Genomic DNA, 19,656 nt, shown 5'->3' with positions numbered 1-19,656 from the left:
TGCAGACACTTACTTGTTGAGCTCCTTGGTATGTGCATCTGCTCCTTGCTGTATCAGTCTATCCAGTACTTCCATTGGAGAGGTGGAAGATGTGCAGTCTTCATCCTGGTTTCCCTTGACTTTCTTTAGCAGCTCCTCAGTCTTCTTGCTAACAAAGAGGTAGGCAGTCTTTGGTAATGCAACCTCAAAAAGGTGCTCATATGAGGGAGGCTGCCCGCTCCCAAACCCCATTCTTCTCTGTGCTGGTACTTTGCAAGGGCTGGGAGTGAGGATACTGGTCTCCATAGAGGATTGGCCTACCCTGTTACCAGCAGAGCTTTCGTCAGAGGCTACACAGGGCCTGTCAATGGGAGTAAATGCTTGTTTAGGTGTGTCTCGTGCACCCTCAGGCCCAGATTTGTCCAGAGACGAGGCTAACGGTTCAGAGCTCAGACTGTGCCCTTGAACACTGGAGGCTACTGAATGGGGCTTCCTTTGAGAGGCTGGTAAACTCTCACTTGTGCGGTAAAAAGGAGAGTCAAATCCTCCTCTAGGCACCACGGGCTCAGCATCTGCTGTAGTGATCTCAGAGATCTCTTTTGATATTGCATCTAAGAAAAAAAGAAAAGGCAGTTAGTAGGCAAATAAGCTTTAAAAAAAATAAGTTTGGTGCTGTGTTAAGACAATCCACCTTTTACCCCCTATACAACACCCCCCCAAAACCAACTCCTGTGAACATTTAGACATCCGTTTACCTGCTACACACTCAGGCTTGCTCTTTGTAACCTGGGATACAAATCCTGTAAACTTTCTTAATGTAAAATTAGAACAGGGTACAATTTCAAAACTGAGGGATGCAAATTAACTCATTGCTTTATGACAGAGAGATGAATTTTTCAAAGTGTAATTTGAGTTCTTAAAACTTTGGGAAGATTTTTCAAATTGAAATGGACCAGACAAAGTATTTGGGAATATGCACAATAGTATGTAAATTATTTACCACTATTAAGATAATACAAATAAGAGTAGATTTTATTAAATTGGAAAAGCTAGCTTGTGGGTAAAGCTAGAAATAAAGCAAATAAAATAAACCTGCCTTTCTATACCGGGTGGATAAAAACACCAATTAAATACATTTAAAAATTGGTTTATTTAAATCAGATGTTTTTTTAAATTTAAATACTTAAAATTAAATTTCAAATTGATAACTTATTTTAAGGCCTAAAAACTTATTACAAATTACAATCACTTTAATCAACTACAAAAAATATTCAGCAGTTCATATTTGCTGCTAAGTTTTAGGTAGAAGTCAAACCCCTGAATAATAGTGAAAGTCACTGGATAAACACTTGGAACCAGAGTTTGTGAAAATGCTAAACCAGTTTTTGACAGCAGTAGCCTCTTTTGCAGGAGCAGAGAGAATCTTTTCTTCATTTCAGTTTTTCAGCTTCCAATCAGTTTCTTAACACTGAAATGAACTAGTTGAATAAAGCAGGAAAGCTTGTTTTCCTCTTCCAATCTATGAATAAAAACTAGGTATGAAAAAACGAGATCTATTAATTCTAAAATCTTGAAAGACATTCTGACCAGAAATCATCAGTTCAATTCATTAACCACAGATAATACTTCATTTAATAAAACTGTTAGTTTTAAATGCAAAGCATGTTTTGATAAGGTTTTTTTAAATGTATGCAGCACATTTAAGGTAGTTTTATTGAATAAAAAAAATTAAATGTTATTTTTGTGCATTTTAACTGAATTTGAATTTCTATCCAAATAGTGCTTTACACAAATCACAAATAAAAAATCAATTCAGTAAATAAAAAATGCATCATTCACCATTTTTTAACAATAAAAAATGTGAAAATTCAGAAACCAAATAAAGGTAAGTTAAGCTATATAGTTACTTAAATATAGATATATAGATATAGTGTATCCTCCTGGTTATCAAAAAGAAGCACCAAAATCCATGTAAAAAGACTATATTTAGTTACAAATCAACATGTTGTAATGGTTGCCAACCAATGAGAATCAACCTTTCATTAGGAAAGTAATTAAAAAGTATAAAGATGAATTATATATATCCAGCAAGCAGGAAACCTTATTTAAGTCATGATCAAAACTGGTGATTTAAATCAATTTGCTTTGTTTCTAGCATTTTTTTTTTTTAATTTGAGTCTTTGTCAATTAAAGTTTCAAAGAAGATCGATAAATTTGTAAATATATTGTTCAGTTTATCCGTAGAAAAAAAGCCTCTGAATTAAAAAGTCATATACATCTGTAGAAAAAGGGAGACTGACTATACTAAACATGGATAAAGTGCTACATCGTCCCTTAAAGCGCTAATATGAAGAAAATATTGAAAGACACCCTATTAACACAATGCGTGTTAAGACAATACTATGAAACTGACCACTGTCTTACTCAAAATAGGGTTTTAAGTGATACATAAACCTTGCAATAGTCCTCTGCATAAGGGTGAATTTTCCGCATAGCAAGTAGGGGTCTGTTTTTATACAAAAAGCAAGTATTTGCTTATCCTCCTATAAGTTTGTTTTTAGAAATTTTAGCAGAAAGAAGTCCTTTTCTTCCTTTTCTGCTAACTACTTCCTAATAAAGAATCTGGATTTTTACTTGTGGGGAAAGAAGGCTGTTGTGAATACTGGAAATAAGGAGGACAGACTTTAGGATGGAATAATTTTTCAAAGGAATAGTTAGGGGTATGGCAACAATTTTTTTTTTTTTTTTTTTTGGAAATAATGGCTATCCCTGTTTATGGATCTAGAAAATACAGATATTATGCTGTTTTACAGAATATCAGAAAACTAACAGAACAGGGATGGAAAAAATGCAAGTTAACCTGTAGATATTAAAAACTATATACATTTTTGGAATAAAATATCTAGAATATAGTATCTCTTTTTACTCTCCTTTAAGTGCCTGATCTCAAATCCATTGAAGTCAGTGGAGTCACTCCATTGACTTCAACAGACTTTGGCTCAGGCCCCAAATAAAGTCACTAGAAGAAAATCTAGAATAGTGCCATCTAGCCTGGCATGCTAATTAAGGAACATTATAAAGTTTTATTTCAAAATTATCTTGATCAGAAAATTTTATAAAGGGACTATGTAATCATCATGTATTTCAGGGGTGGGTGCGCAGAAGTAATTCATTCTTTCCAAATGTAAATGGTAACGTCCTAAAATTAAGATAGTTTGATCCCTGATATTAAAATAAATACATTTTCCACTTGGCTGTAAATGGTAATTTTTTTTTTTTTAAACCAATGCAGAAAAGAGTCAACTAGGGACTTATTGGTTGTCTCAAAGTCAGAAATTCTTCCCAGATTAAAAAGAGGAAATACAGCCTTAACACTAGTCACGTAAAGAAGGGTTTACTATTATTTATGTATTTAATTTACTCCTGAAATAATCTGATTTTTACATTGATACATATGTAAACGATAAAGATCACTAACAGGATTCTTGCATAAAAAGGAGTAGATTTCAAAAATAGAACAAATGTTTAAATGGACCAGGAAGACAAAGCCAATAGGGAGGGTTACAACAATTAAGCAGGGCAGTGTGGTTCAGTATACCTTGACAGCAACAATTTCTTTCAGGAATTAAGGATATTTCATTCTCATCCAAAATATGTGCAGAGTTGCTGTACATCCAACATGAAGTCTCTTCATTTATGTGGGAAGAGTTGATAAGAAGCAAGGTGAAATTAACTATACATTTATGCCACTTTTGGAACACTTATCAGGAAGAAGCTGGTATTCCCGATAGGTTTCCTGAATCCACACATTTTCTTCTGTCTGCAGTAATTAGTAAAACTCATTTATGTCTGGCTTGATAAAATTAAAACGTCTGAATCAAACTCAGTACCATACTAGCTCGAGGTCTAAATGCATATAAAACCTACATAAGGATACCAAGAGACATTACCTTCTTCTCTGTCCTTCTCAACACTATCTTCATCAGAGGCCAGGCAACCTAAAAATTCTGGAAGATCACTTAAATTTACAGAACTTTTACTGCCAGGCACTTCTGAAGAAAAAAAAAAAAAAAGTAATTGTACAGATGCTATATGTTATCATAAGATTTAACAATACGATATCTTCCACTTCTGCTGAAATAGTCTTCAAACAACATTCTCCATCCCTCTAGATCCTCCCCAAAACAGGAGCGTACCCCATTTCTGCTCCACCCGCAAATCAAAGAGTCCTGAAGTGTTAGGTCACTGGTCCCTCCAGAGACAGCCAATGTGATTTTGAAATGACAAGAAGTGCTACTGCAGAGTGAGATGAGGTAGTCTCCTCCACAGAAGAGAAGTATGTTGTCTGCAGTTCTCCTACCCATGAAAAGGAAGGACAAAGCTTAAGTCTCAAATATGTTTGCACTGCTAGATTTCCAGGCCAGCTCTAAACTCCCTTTAAAAACACTGATCTTGCTCCAACGAACAGTACTTACCTACAAAAAAAGCTTAACTGAATGAATGCAGTACAAACTAAACCATATGTGACTGAGGAACAGATCAAAAGTCTGAGACAGACGATAGAGACGCACATACTAAGCAATGCAGGGATAGAAACCTTAGCTTCACAGCCCAGTCACAAGTTGGGAATCCAATGGAAAGTCTAGCACAAAAGCCAAATACCAAAAAGTTCAGATACCAGCGTTGCAGGACAACTCCATTGTGGAAAGCCAGTTTTAAATTCCAGTATCTTCTCCACCCTGAAGACATTTCTACAGCAGTTCTTTAGTACCTTAAATGTGGTACCATCAAAGTCCTTTCCCACCCCTTCCAGAGATGTGTGGGTGGGGGAATAGAGGAAATGGCAAGTATAAATTCCATTTCCAAGAAGATACTTTTTTTCTCAAACATTCTCTACAGATTTTACTACTCCACGTGGAACTAGAAAGGGTTCTCTCAAATGCAGTGATATAGTAACACTGCAGGAGTATGAAAAAATACCAAGTTCTGCTTCCAGAAGCATTTGAGGGGAAAGAGTCTATCCTGAACTGCTGACACAGTGAAGGAACACGCATGAGCAGCCTTATAGATGCATAACACTGCAAGTCATTTTGAAGTTGAGGAATCTAAACATAAGAGAGCTTCCAAAGATCATCCTCAAAGCTTGAGTTTCTCCTTTTTAATCTTTTGCAACCTTCACTTAATTCTGTGTTCCAAACGTTAAATATTTAAATTGTGGAACACTGGGGTGGGGTTGAGGGGCAGCTAAGAAGGCAGTCCATGCAAAGCATTTCTGGAAGTGAATAGTTAACAGGAAACAAATCAAAAGTTTTTATCATGTGACGTTAAGCTGAATGATAGCATTAGAGTGGGATTCTGGAACCACTATGGAATGGATGGGGAAAAAATGGAGAAAGGGCAAGGGAGAAGTCTTTTGTAACTGGAAACATTTATCCACAAATGAGATCACTGCTTTGGGGTAAGACTATTGAGTGCTGGGAGAAGAGGATGTAGTTTACCCAATGCTTTCTCGCTGTTTATGACATTTTGCTGTCGGGACAGCGAAGGCCTCCCGGGATCCGGTTTGTCCTCCTGGAAGAAAATAAGGATTCTTTGCAACAGACATCTATCACAAAGCAGCCTCTAGTACATGTTCAGCAAGAGGGAATTTTTCCAGACAGATGACTTAAGTGGTACATCAATAAAGGACTTCGGAGACAGGCTAACCCAAATATAAATTGCCTGAAATTACAGGCAATTTGTTAGTTTGTGTTAAGGCCCAAACTATACTTTTCATAATTAAATACTTTTGATTTACACACAGACAACCACGACTGAAAAACAGGTTCTCATGAAAAGTTAACCCAGAGACTGAAGCCAGTTTTGCCTGGCAGTTACATTTTGCCTTTACCTTCTTGGGAGGTGTGGCAGCAGCTGAAGGGAGTGAAACATGCACAAAGTCATCTGAAATGCAGGGTGGAGGAGGGGAGGTGGCTGGTGTTCCTAGAGGGGTTCCTTTTCCACCTGCTCAAAAGGCAAAGAAAAGTTTAATCACCATTAAAACTCCATATCCTTCTTAATTTGAGTTAATTTCACATTCATAAAGTTCAAGTGATACACACTTCAAATGATCTGCCATTCAAACCTCACAATTTTCAGTTTCATATGGGACATCCAGTTTTCAAACTTCAGTACTTAACTCGGGGTACCCAGTTCTCTGTATCAGTGTTCATATTAGAACTCAGCTGTGTAAAATGAGTACTTGGATGTCTAAATGCTGATTTGGAGAACTCAAATGCCGAATTGGCTGTTCCCATTTAAGATGCCCATTCAAAAAATTGTATGCTCCATTCAAGTGTGGAGTAATGATATAGTTAAAGACGTCAAAACTTACGAACAGCAAACTACGCAAGAGAATTTTTAGGGGAAAAGCAGTTTAAAGAAGTTCCAAATACACTTAGATTCACCTTTAAAGAGCCTGTATGCAAACCTAAGTATCTACACAGATATTTTTTTTAAACAAAGTATCACTTCTAGATCAAGTTAAAAAACCCATTAAAATGCTAACTCTGAAATGCAGTACATACCAGGTGTGCTAAAATATTTGCTATAAGGCTGTGATGAAGTTTGTGAGGACTCAGAGGAGACAATTCCTGGAGAGGTTGGTGGAGTGGTCATACCACAAACTGCAGAGGGGCTCCAGATGGTAACCTGTGTCACAATATAAGCAAATCAATTAGGAATATGTAATAAAAACCTATATGAAATACAAACATCTGGCCCATGCCCAATGTCAAAAACAAAAAGGTATCAATGAGGATTACATTTAATTCTTTACTATACTAGGTACAGAAGTTATACTAGGAAGCTGCAATGATTGCTCAACTGAAAGCAAATGCACCTATTTCTAAAATATTCAAATCCAATGAGAAGCCAATTTAAGGAGTGAAGAGTGAACATCTTTGTAATAACATGCTGGTGTGCCATGGTTAGATGCGTTACCTGCTGTGGCTCAGTTGACAGCCGCGTAGACTGTGGGCTCAGAATCTGAGGTAGCTGCCCTTGCATTTGTGATAGTGTTAGCCTAGGAGTGGAATAAGGGGTAGAAGTGGAAGTTCCTGGAGTTTAAAAAAAAAAAAAAAAGGAACATTCATGTTAGTTTATCAAATCTGATTTAGGTCTTGATGGTCCTTCTTGCAGATATTTAACAGTTTTTATTAAAAAAAAAAAAAAAAAAAATCAAATCCACTCATCTGTTCCTATACACAATCTGGCTATTGGAGAGCAGATTTATCCTTTTCCCATCCATGCAAAATATATAACAACAATTTTAACTGGCTAATGATTTGGGGTGTCTCAGTATTTGAGTGTGCAACCTTAAAGAGGCCTTATTCTCAGAAAGTGCTGAACACGTGACCAGCTAATCACTACTGTCAATTCTGAGTAAATGACAGACAAGGCAACAAGAATGGTATTAGCTCATCATTCAAGGAAAAAAATAAAGAGTCACAGCTTTGTGACATTGCTAGAGAATAGTAATATCAGGACTTCATATGCGTGTACAGAACAGGGGAAAAAACAACTTTTCTTTTTGCAAAAGTAGCCTTATAGAACTGGACTCCAAGAAGGGAACATTAGTAAGAGCTGTGATTTTTTGTAACATAGCTGGTCTGCTTCCAGTGGATATTAAAAGTGCCAATTAGCTCTTACCGTAGCTGCTGTGTGTGTCAATATAAGGACTGGCATTGGGGTCAATTTGACGAGGCTGCAAGCATATGCTGACTGACTGTGACACAGAGTAATAGCTGTCTTCATATGAGGCTTCTTTTGGGTCCAGGGAGATTTTGGCACATTCTATCACAACATCATGAGTTTCTAGTCTTTTCCACCTGTAGACAGTTTTTGGAGCCAAAAGAGTAAGTTAGTCTTAAATAAGCTAATTATGATTATAAATCAAGGTTCCTGGACATATTAGGGACTGATTTGTCGGATGGCTCATTTGTGTTCCTGCCAGCTTTGCACAATCCCAGCTGAAACACGATGAGGCACCATACAATTGAGTACCTTGCAATGTTTTAGACAGTTTACAAAGAAATTGCAACTAGATGGCTCAAAAAAGGTGACTCCAATTTGGCAACATAGCAGCTTTGAAACAGATCTATTTGAACCCAGCAGGGTCTTCTGTGGAGCACTCTGGAAAGGAGGAGCAGCATACGAAGTCTTGAATGGTCCTGAGCTTCAACACATGGAGAGATCAGATCAGCTACCCTCAGATGTTGGGAGTCCAAATTTAGACAAACCAGCAGTGCAGAATCTGAAACTATTTTGCAAGTTGCTATCTGGTATGCCAATTAAGGAGTTTTACTTGTTTTAAGTTTTGGGCATAAATATTCTAATTTCTTTCTTTCACTCTGTACACCTCTTCTCTGTATAACTGAGTAACTAAACTCAGCAGTCAAATTAGAACAGGCCAAGACCTCAGAGGATGGAAGTTCGTTGCATGTTAAAAGTATAGTAAGAAAAAACAGGAAGCTATCCATTTAGAAGCTGCTTTGCTTTTGGCCAGAAGATAAAATTTCAAGCAAGACAGTTTATGCAAGATACTAACCCAAAGGGCTTTAACTGACAATTCTGTGCCAATCTAACTCTTTAGAGATGCTGCCCCCCCACCCAAACACAGCTGGGAGAAGCCTGCAAAATTGATCATTGTGATAGTCAATGGGTTCCCATTTAGTAGTGTTTTCCTAGTGGCTCTGAAAGCAGGGGAAGAGCACTATTATGCAGGAACAAGAGTCAATTTCTCCTCTTCAGTTGCTGGGCCTGTGGAGACAAGAGAAAAGCAGCAAGTGGTGCTGCTGCAGGCAAATGGGCCTATTTCTAAAAAAAGCTAGTACAGCTGTGGCCACATAAAAACACACCTGTTAAAAGAATTGATCTGTTAACCGAATCAAATTTTCTAGGCACCAAATCAGATACACTGAAGCCATTTTAAATACTTAAATCCTATCAAGCACTTTCAATGAGTCAAAGGAAAAAAACCACAATCTTAAAACTTGACCCAGTAAAACAGACATGAGTAACTAATGTCAAATCAAAATGCTCATAGTGAGACTGCAGATTCCTCTTTATTTTGTTAAGGAAAAAGAGCAAATTAGTTGTAGATAGCATTGTTACATCACAGAAGTACTAACTGGTTTCTACCATAACTAAAATATCTTCCTTGGGTATTGTAATTATCCACCCACCAGATACAAAATGAAGTTCAACCCCCAAACAAACCACTGGAAAATGACCTATTCCAACAATTTGTATGTCCCCACCCACAACTGTAACCTTGGATGCAGAAATCTTACGTTTTATCTGGGGTACCTTAGAGTATTGATTGCAGAGTATCACTGGCATAGGACTTTTCTGTTGACAGGCACAAATTTCTGTTGTGAGCCTCCTGAAAAAGACCATCTAAAGACTGCTCATTCACAGCCTTTCCTAATAGAGGAGTGAATTTATATACCTTCGTGGGTCCAGTTCATGGTCCTTGGATCCAGTCACTAATTCTGGATGAATTCGTACATGTTCCATCATTGGCTGGAAAAGTGGGGACAAAATAGATAAATATGTATTTAGTGCATCTGGAAAAGCTTTGCACCATATTAAACTCCAAAAAATGGAACACCAACAAGTAGTTCCAATAGGCCAGGGCTAAAAGTTTAGAGGACAGTGACACAAGTGTGACAGCTAGATTAATTGTTCAGACTTGCTTGTATTTAGAAAGCTGTTCCTGCTTCCACTAAGGTTCCATTCTGCCAGTAATCTGTCATGCTCCTGTTTCACTGCACAGAACTCAATCCAATTATATCAATGCAGTAGCGCTGTTTGGCAGATAACTACAATCTTGCAGCTATAAACTACACATTTTTCTTAACTGATATGAACATAAGCTATATTTTACCTTGACCACCTCTTCAAAAGTCTCCAAGTTTTCCTTCATACTGTAGTGAGAGCGTAGAAAGGAGACAAAGTTGCAAGGATACATTCCATAAAGGCGGTGAAAGAGAGCATAAACACTGGCATGGAGATGGACGAGATAGATCTCTGCCACATGACCTGAGGAAAATAGTTGGAGCCTTTTTACATGATTGAATTGGAGGAGAGAAAGAAGAGAAATTCTGCTGATGAGCTCAAAGAAAATTGAGTGTCAGAAGTTAAGAGATAGTGCTTTAAGAATGCCTGTAATGATTCAAGACAAATGACAGTTTGGAAGTACCAAAGCTTAGCAATGCTTAAGACCATCAGCTGTGTGAAAGGAGAGGCCGCACTTGCACGTCACAAGTGTCAATCAGCTCTGAACTAAACAGTAAAATCAGGTATGGAGTATTCATTCAGCCTCTCTTTTATCCTGTGTTTGTACAGTACCTAAGGTCCTCAACTAGGGAGCCTAGGTGCTACAGCAATACACATCATAAATAATCCTTAAAACAAATCCTTACTATTCAGATTGGCTCCTTTGCAGAAGAGTTAATTTTTCAACAGTTGTAGTTTGCATGACTGGCTGAACACTAAGCAAATCAATAAGGACACCCCTTTCAGCTCAAAGTCAAATAAAAATCTGATAACCACAGGGGAAAAAAATATCACAGCTTTGAATTGTGTAACTACTGGCTTGTCTTTCCGGCCTGTAGGAGCAGCTATGATATGAGTCAATGCCAAAATGGCCTTCTAAATCACACCTCTATATACTCAACTATGGCGTTTGTTCACAGGGTCACACAGACAGAAGACATACAACTTCTAGAATTGTGCCCCAAAATGGCTTATGGATTGTCAGAATGGACTAAGACCAATCAATGTTAAAATGAAAAGTCGAATACTACCAGTACTTTAGTGATTACTGGTTCAGAAGCATTGTCAGAAATTCCTGCATCCATAGCTAACACTCGTAACTGAGAACCTTCAAACTGGCACCTGGTTCAAGCTAGTTGTTTTCTCTCTCACCTTTCCATCTACTAGACCTAACTGTCCAGCCATATCCTTAGAGCTCTAAGAGTTGCATTCCTGCCATGTAGGGGCAGCAGCAGGACTGTTGAATTTAAAGCATCACAGAATCCCTCATTTCAGAGTGTTGTACCAATAAGCGCCATGGTACAAGAGCAAAACCCAGACATTAACTGTCAAAGAAAAGGAATAGCTTTTGCGTTTAGTATCTAATTTTCCCCATTTAACTAACCCCAAGAGTCAGAACTGCAGCCCACCACTAGTCTCCCAAGATAGAGTGCTCGCCAGCAGTCAGAGAAATGGTGCTACTGAATCATACTTGCAACAAAGTCACATCTCTCACCTGGATTCTTCAAGCACCAGGATGAGAGACGGCCAAATATACCAAAGAAATCATGAAGGTACATTTTGCCAGACTGTGGAATCATTGGCAGCATGGTTATTAACACTAGGACACCAGTGGTGAGTACTACTACATCTGTGTCAGTCTGCAATGAAGAAAAGTCATATTAGTCAGAATTCAAATGGAAAAGTTTCATTTTTTCATGACGCAGCACTAGTACACAATGGACATCACATATTTACACTCTGACAAGGCTCCTTACTTTAAGGATGCCTAATCTAAACCTACCAAACTTTGGCTCACTATCACACCTGCCCCTTTAATCTTGCAGATCCCCAAGAGAAAGTCAGGGATTCCAGCTACTATCCTGTCTTCCAACGACTGACCTGCTGCCTAAGAATTTGTTGACTTCCTTCAAAGGCAGTCTTTATACCTGTTCCTTATCTGAATGGAGAGAACCACTACCGGTATACCTACCTCTGCCTGTTTAGAACTAAACAGGCTCTGCCTCCAGAGCCCAAGAGATTTGAAATTTGATATGGGAACCCCACATAGCTGGCAGACGACTAAAACTAGACCCCAGCTGTCCTCATGTTAACATCTCTTAAATGCGTACAAGCCTCTTTGTGTGCAGCCACACAAGTTAAATAGTAAATCTGTTATAGTAACAAGGCCAAATACATGATAAAAATGAAACCATTTGGACCAGAGTATAATAATCTGTATCTTGAGTTTAAAGCTTCAGTATTAAAACTTGAGGTTAGCTACAATCAGTTTGTCAGATTGCTGAAATACACATCAAAAAACTGAGCACTGCTGAAACAAAATACTGATGTTAGCTGAAGGTACTGTTGCATGGTAAATCTAAGGTAACTGAAGAGGTCCTAAACTGTAAATTCTGTCTGCCTGATGCCTCCAATTTAAAAGAAAGAAAAAAAAAAAAAAGCTTTATGAATAGTGACTCTACTAATGCTAATCTACTATTATAACTAATTATGCATATTTCTGTACCTTGTATTCATGTATCTTTGCAAACTTCAATCTATTCTCATAACACTCACGTGAGATACACATAGGGTATATAATTACTAATTTATCAGATGGGGAAACAAAAGTACAGGACAGTCAAGTGACTTGCTCATGTTCTCTCAGCAAGTTAGTGGCACAGGAAGGAAAAGAAACTAAGAGTCTTGACTTGCAGTCTTCCTGCTAATCACAAAACACTGTTTTCTCCCTATATTAACTTTAGTGTCTTAACATTTTACATGTTTTCATAAAGCTAAGGATACAAAGTTGTACAATTTAGGGAAATTCAGTGCTTGTAAAACAAGAAACAGTCTGACCTAGGGTTGTCAGGGATCCACAGAACATCTACTATGTGGGAAGTGACAGTGTAAGCTTCCTCCACCAGTGTGCTTCAATGGAAATGGAGTACGTACTCACTATTTTGTCAAAATTTTCCTTTCCCCTAACCAATTTATGCAAATGGCACCCAGATATTACAGCAAGGGCCCCTTATAACACATACAATAAATACTCAGTGTTGACATAGTTCTTACCTTAAGACACTTAAGTAAAGAAAGCAGGAGAGGTGCTTGAGAAAGTTTATGTTTCCAAGATGGCTGTCGTCTTATCACATGACCCAGCAGTGAGAGAGTATGTAAACGGGTAGCAGCTTTGCCCATATATTCATTAATTTTGTCCAGTAGGTGCTGAAACCGAATTTGGGGGAGGGGGCAGAGAGTAGAAAATGAAATGAAATGTTACAGAATATTTACAGGTACCTGATGAACAGGAAAGGACACCAATCTGTATGTTTGATAAGTTGCTCTTCTCAGTTATAGGAATTAAATGTGTTTTACAAGTGTCTAGGGAGCCAGATTGAATACAACCCTGTGAGTACAACACAGGGATACAGATTAAGTCTCTCTGTGGTGATACTGACAACAAAATGTTGTTCAAAACAGAATTTGTCATTGTGCTTGGAAACACATTCTGCTCCAAAGTATTCAGCCATTGCAGAAAAAACAGCTGTTAGTTTTGCCAAGTGTTCATTTAAAAAATTCCCACGTGCCTGCAGAATCCCTGTATATTCTTGTGCAGCTGCGCTTCCCCCTCCCTTCAATGGGTAACAAATCTAGTAACAGTAATAAGCAGCTGCTGCCGCGCGCTGTAAAGCAATTACATTACAAGTAAAAGATATTAAATATCTGTATGAAAGATCTTCTATGAGCTTTGTAATTTCATTTCTTGTGATCAAGGTGTAAAGTTGATTGCAGTCATGAACCCAGTTTAAGTAATCCATGAAACAAAATGAAGTTTTGTGTTTGAGATTTTTTTTTTTAAACTAACCTACTCTTACTACACAGATAAAACACATCAATTGATTCTACATCAAGGGAAAAGAAGAATTTTAACTGGCCGCCTATTTAGAAGCTTCTCTAATACTAGAGTAACATCTGCCATGCTCCATTTTCTCCAAAAACTGTAAGTTATTTTACCTTGTCATGAGGCTCTTGCAGTGTGGACAGGATCTGCAATGCCTGCTGAGAATTGTTTTCCAAGTAGTAATCTACTAGCATATTCACAAGCACCGGTCCACGGTCTATCAGTTTGTTGTCAGCAACAAAAAGGAATAGGACAGGTTATAATGAACAAAAATTTTCTATTGTAAAAGATTAAAGTAATTGCAGAATTGAACAACATTCTTACAAGTGCCTCTAGGAAGTTACCCAGGTTTTTAAAAATGAGACCTCCCAATTACATTCTCCCATCCCCAAGTGTCTTTCTGATTGTCTAGCTTGGTGAGAGAGAGGAAGCAGACCTTTCTAAAAACTGACAACAGGATTTCCTAAAGTGTCCCAAACTAAATGATTAGATGTGTGACACTGACTAAACTTTCGTAGAGAGTCTACATCCAGCGTTCCACGCTGCTGGGTGGAGTCTGGCAATCAGTTCAATTCCCTCCTCCGTTCTCCACATGAAGCAAGTTTAGGGGCAAGGGGAGTAATGATGCTGTTCCACACTAAAATGGGTCCACTAATAGCCTTAGGAATGCTCTTGGTGGTAGCAGAAAGCATTCCTAAAGCAAAATGAAGAATGGCATTTCACAAGAGGAAGTCATTGTCTGAAATGAGTAAAGTGAATGAAACACTTTCACTTTTTGGACATACTTGGTAGGAAGGGAGCGTGATATCTACTTACAACCAGGGTGTGCATATTTACTTTAGTACACCACAAAACCCTAGTAACCTTATAAAAGGGTCAAGAAGACAGTCTCAAGGAACCAGGAGTTACAGTTTATCAGACCTTCCAAGAAGTGTCTCTTTTAACCAGAGGAACATAAGGAGCATTAATCCTTGATGCAATCACTGCCTCTGACATAGAGGGTTTCTTAAAAGTAAGTCACATTTGCAGGAGCTAATGAGTAGATTTGATAGGGAACTTCCAACTTTTTGCTTATTTCTATACAAAGCTTCCTCCAGCCCTCCAGTTTAACATCTAAGAGGCACATACCAGAGTTGAGGTTATCTTTGAAGACAGCTGTTATATCTTCCTGGACAAGCAGAACTGAAGAATCCAACATAGAGAAGAGCTCACCAATATTTGCTTGCTGGGCCATTCTGTTTACTACTATAGGCTTATGCACGTGTTATGTGAATGTGCAAGTTAAAACTTCTTCAGGTTCCTCATTGGTGCCCCTACCAGACTGGAAAGACAGAGCAGAGTACAGATAACAGAACATATCTCCCTCATTCTCTCTCATCTCAAAGACCTCATCACTGCTCTACTGGTAGCTGCAATATTACCCTTTTTGACAGTTAAATGCCAAAAAAGTTTGTTAGTGCAGAGTTAAGGATGCCCAGTGATAGCTTGTACCCTTCCAGAACATGGAGTTCAGCAGAACTCAAACTTCTGAAAATCAGGAAATACAGAGTTAAAGTAAATGCTCAGGCAACCTTAACTCTGCCCCACTAGAGCTGGCAACAGCCAATGGGAATTATATGCAGGCACTCCACCTCTAGTCACAGTGTTAAGTATAGCTGTATTGAATGGTGGAGGAATATACTGGAGCAGTTTGGGAGAGCTGTGATTGAGGAGATCTGGGCCTGAGTCCCCTATTATATTATCAAAGGAAAGAGGTGCATATGTACCATGAAGCTTCAGTCCACATTATTTCAAATACAGAATTGTGTCAGTTGTATCAGTGGCAGGGCACTGGGGTCTCTTTGCCATGGTTACTGCTAGTAGTGAAGTGGGATACGAGATCAGTCTGTGGATTTAATGATGGGTACAGGAAAGGATAAATTTAGGGGGGGTGTCCTGCATTCAAGAGTGCAGGAATTATAAAAGGGTATGAAATCATTGTTAAATATTTTAAGTGTGATATTGTGTTGGGAGAAGAGTGTTTGAGCACAGGGCAAGGGCAGATTGTCTTTTCACTGTAACGTGGACTGAGTGAGAATGTGTGTATCATGGGTGTATTGCTGCATCGCTGAAAGACGGCAAAGTTAAAGTTGCATTGGAATTTACCATGACTCTATATTTCCTGGTTTTCACAAGTCTGAGTTTTGCTGAATTTAATTTTCTCAAAGGGCACAAGCTACCCCCAGGCAACATTAACTTTGCATTAATGACATTTTTTGCCATTTAGTTTCCAAGATTTTAAACAGAAAAAAAAGCATTTGTTGGTAGGCGATAGTGGTCATTTAGACAGTTATAGTTCTCACACGGTTTGCAGATGATATGCTGCTGTAACTATGGAATAATCAAAAGACCCTTGGCTGGGCTACACTGGGAACTTACATCACCATAGGTATGTCCCTCATAGGTGTGAAAAATACAAACCACTGAGACACGTAACTATGCCAATCTAACCCCAGGTATAGAATTCTACTGTCAACCTAGCGCCATCTTCTGTTGACTTAGCTATCACCACTTGTGGAGGTGGATTAACTATACCGATGGAAGACTCCGCCCATCAGCATAGGTAGTGTCAACACTGAAGTGTTACAGCAGCGCAGCTGCACCACTGTAGTGGTTTAAGCGTAAACATATCCCTAGCTTTTATATACTGCATTTCACCAGAAAATCTCAACTTTACAACATTATCCTCATTTTACAGATGGGAAACTGACGCACAGAGGGGTAAAATGACTTGCCCAAGGTCATCCAGCAGGCCAATAGCAGAGCTAGGAATAGTCCCAGTCAGGTTTCAGAGTAGCAGCCGTGTTAGTCTGTATCCGCAAAAAGAAGAACAGGAGTACTTGAGGCACCTTAGAGACTAACAAATTTATTAGAGCATAAGCTTTCGTGGACTACAGCCCACTTCTTCGGATGCATATAGTCCCAGTCAAGCGGTCTTTCCATGAAGCCGCATAGCTGCTATGTGATTTTTCAGTGCTCCTCTCTCATCCTGTATATTTTGTGATAGTGGAATGGGGATAATGATCATGCTTTGAAATATATCCAGTGTATAGTTGCTAACAGAGCTGGTGAGAGAAATCTCATCCATGGTCTATGCCCCAAAACCTTGACAGTTTTATTACATGGTTGTTACAGTAACTTTAAGTACTGAGAGAAGATGTCTCTCTCTTTCCTTCTCCACACCCTGGCCCATTATTCCCCCACAACATATAGCCCCCGCCAACATTTCCAGCTCCCCCTCCCTTTCCCATCCTATTAAGCCATTAGTTGACACTGTAGAAGCCATTAATACATACGAAAAATCGTTCCTTGCTCTCTCCTGCCGTATGCTGCTGCATACATGTATCACAGACAGCATCTTACTGAAGGGCGGTAAACTGCCTTGTATATGTAGACAAGCTGCACAGAGCTGGGCCCCTCACTCCCATTACCAGCTGGGACTTCTGCTTCAGCCAGTCTTCCCCTCCCAGGCCGCAAATTCACCTAATCTGCCCTTCCTCCAAACCTAGCACCTCCCGCACACATTCTGATCAGCTCCCTCTGACCCCACATGGATGATGTGCATCTTAACTATTTATTTTCTGGTGTTTTCAGATGTTTAAACATGTATTACCTTCAGTCCCCACACCTCATATGGAGGGGCAAGGTGAGGGGCTCAGACCCCTGCAGGGGGGTAGAGGTTCCCTACATCCTAGAGTACACATACCAAAGAGGAAAATTCAGGGCTGACCGTCCCCCCTCCCTCCCAAATTCCTCTGCTACTCCTCATTCTCCAACCTATTCCTAATCCCTACTTCTTCCCCCTTAACATGAGCCCTCCCCAACCCCTCATTTCCATTTATTCTTCTCCCCATAATACCCCTATCCCTCACTTCAGGCCTAAATCCTCTCTCCTACGACCACCTACTCTTTTACCCCTCCCCTTTCAGTGAGCATTCACACGTGTAATTTATTTTCTATTCAACTTTCTAGGGAAAGACTGAGACGGGGGTCCAGTCTGTAAGAAGAAATATCTGGAACTCTGAGCTACACAAACTCTGCATCCTGCCTAACTCAACATTTAAGGCAAGAAATTACATTTTGTAACCCATTTCTTTAGTGAATCAAGCTTAGTTTGCATGTTTTGTTTTATTTGCTTAGTAATCTGCTTTGTTCTGTTTACTATCCCTGTATCACTTTAAAAATCCACCTTTTATAGTTAATAAATTTGTTTGGTTTATTATTAAACCCCATTTGTGCAATTTCTAACGGGTGGGGGGGGGAGAAGTTGTGCAGATCTTCCTCCACATTGAGGGAGGGGGTGAATTTATGAGCTCATTGTATACATTTCCCTACAGCGCAAGACAGTATTATTTGGGGTTTATTCTCCAAAAGGGGTGTACACATGAGTGCTGGGTGAATCCTCTCACACAGCACTGACTTCAGTCTGTGTCTGCAGCGGGGTGCGGCCCTGCCTGTGTGCGTGTGCTAGAGAAGGCTTAAGAGTCGGGCTCAGCAAGACAGGTTAAAGGGGGCCCATGCTGGCACAACAGGTAGGCTCAGTGGTGTATCAGCACATCAAGTGGCACCTTGAAAAGGGGCAATCTGTCAAACTCAGATTTCTGCCCAGGGTGGGTTTCAAACTTAGGCCATGTCCACACATACAGTACTACAGGTGCATCACTGCAGTGTGTCTGGTGAAGACTCTTTACGCCAATGGGGGAGAGCTCTCCCATTGGCATTAAAAAAACCCACGCCTGCGAACGACAAACTGTCAGCAGGGAGAAGCTCTCCTGCCAACATTGCACTGTGCATACTAGCGCTTATGTCGGTGTAACTTATGTCGCTCAGAGGGTGGAATAGTCATACCCCTGAGTGACGTAAGTTTTGCCAACATAGGTAGTAGCATAGACAGAGCTATTAATTGGCCCATTCATCTCAACAAGATGTTCTCAGCTGAGAGTACCTAATGGAAATGAATACAGCCTGAAACAATAACTCAGACTGAGAGCTGCTCCATTCACATCAGTGAGCGTTCCCTTTCTACCTTCCCCACTGCTGGCAAGTTCCAGATGTGTGCCAAGCATACCCACTCTCAGTTCCTCACCCCAGCAGCGTGTTCTTGGTACATGCTCTGAGCATGTCTGTTCTAAGCTCCCCAACCAGAGATAGAGGACTTCCCCAGATACTGGCTCACAAGGGGGATATGGAGAGGAGCTCAGACACTCCCACCAAGGGAAGCCCCACCCAGAACCTGGCTCATATGAAGGGGAGCAGGGATAGGGTCAGCCCCCTCATAGATGGATAGGGGTCCCCAGATCCTGGCATACGCATGGGGAGGGGGGCAGAGAGAGGGCTCAGACAACCCCAGAGGGCACGGACCTCTAGCTCCTAGCTCACATAAGGTGTAGGGAGTGGGGCTCAGACCCCCCAAAGAAAAGCAAGTCCTCCCAAAGAATCTGGCTCACGGGGGGGGGGGGAGGAAGAGATGGGGAGTCATAGCTCATATATGGGCATGGGTCCCCCAGATACCAGCTCACATATGGGGCAAGGAGCAGAGCAGGGACCCCCGCAGATCTCAGATCGCATGGTCGGGTAGGGATAGGGGCTCAGGAGCCTGCAGAACCTGGCTCACATGAAGCGGGGAACAGACTGCCATAGATGGGCAGCCCCACCCCCCCAAGCGTGGCACAGACAAGGGGCAGGAAGCAGGGGCTCAGACATTCCCCTATAGGCAAGCCTCCTCCAAAACCTGGCTCATATGGGAGGGGGTCAAATACCATGTGATCTGTAGATGGACTGCAGACCAGAGGACAGTGCGCGCACACACACGCACTCTCTCCTGGGGGAATTCTGCACCACTGTGCACATGCAGAATTTATGTCCCCCGTAGTTTTCTTTGCTTCCCCACAGAAAAATGACTTTGACAGGGAAGCCACGGGACACCACATGAGCAG

At 40.1% G+C, this 19,656-nt stretch overlaps 1 protein-coding gene across 5 annotated transcripts in view; it reads right to left on the bottom strand.

The window, feature by feature from the left end:
• TSC1 (TSC complex subunit 1) overlaps positions 1-19,656 on the bottom strand; it is a 60,533-nt gene that overhangs the window by 22,633 nt on the left and 18,244 nt on the right. For 2 of the 5 annotated variants that reach the window (XM_054007291.1, XM_054007292.1), the window contains 14 exons: positions 14,810-15,002; positions 13,795-13,898; positions 12,853-13,005; positions 11,294-11,438; positions 9,908-10,062; positions 9,470-9,543; positions 7,669-7,847; positions 6,961-7,076; positions 6,546-6,669; positions 5,870-5,985; positions 5,478-5,550; positions 3,930-4,031; positions 3,578-3,667; positions 14-590 (listed from right to left, as the gene is read on the bottom strand). In XM_054007291.1, the coding sequence (XP_053863266.1) occupies positions 14-590; positions 3,578-3,667; positions 3,930-4,031; positions 5,478-5,550; positions 5,870-5,985; positions 6,546-6,669; positions 6,961-7,076; positions 7,669-7,847; positions 9,470-9,543; positions 9,908-10,062; positions 11,294-11,438; positions 12,853-13,005; positions 13,795-13,898; positions 14,810-14,915 (2,114 nt within the window). In that variant the 5' untranslated portion in view covers positions 14,916-15,002. The remainder of the gene's footprint in view (positions 1-13; positions 591-3,577; positions 3,668-3,929; positions 4,032-5,477; positions 5,551-5,869; positions 5,986-6,545; positions 6,670-6,960; positions 7,077-7,668; positions 7,848-9,469; positions 9,544-9,907; positions 10,063-11,293; positions 11,439-12,852; positions 13,006-13,794; positions 13,899-14,809; positions 15,003-19,656) is intronic. The other 3 variants (XM_054007294.1, XM_054007295.1, XM_054007296.1) reach the window with 3 other exon arrangements.

The sequence above is a fragment of the Malaclemys terrapin genome, chromosome 17 (assembly GCF_027887155.1).
Source record: "Malaclemys terrapin pileata isolate rMalTer1 chromosome 17, rMalTer1.hap1, whole genome shotgun sequence".
NCBI classification, from domain to species: domain Eukaryota; kingdom Metazoa; phylum Chordata; order Testudines; family Emydidae; genus Malaclemys; species Malaclemys terrapin.
The sequence above is the reverse complement of the archived record's forward strand: the minus strand, read 5'-3'. Positions and strand labels throughout refer to the sequence as shown.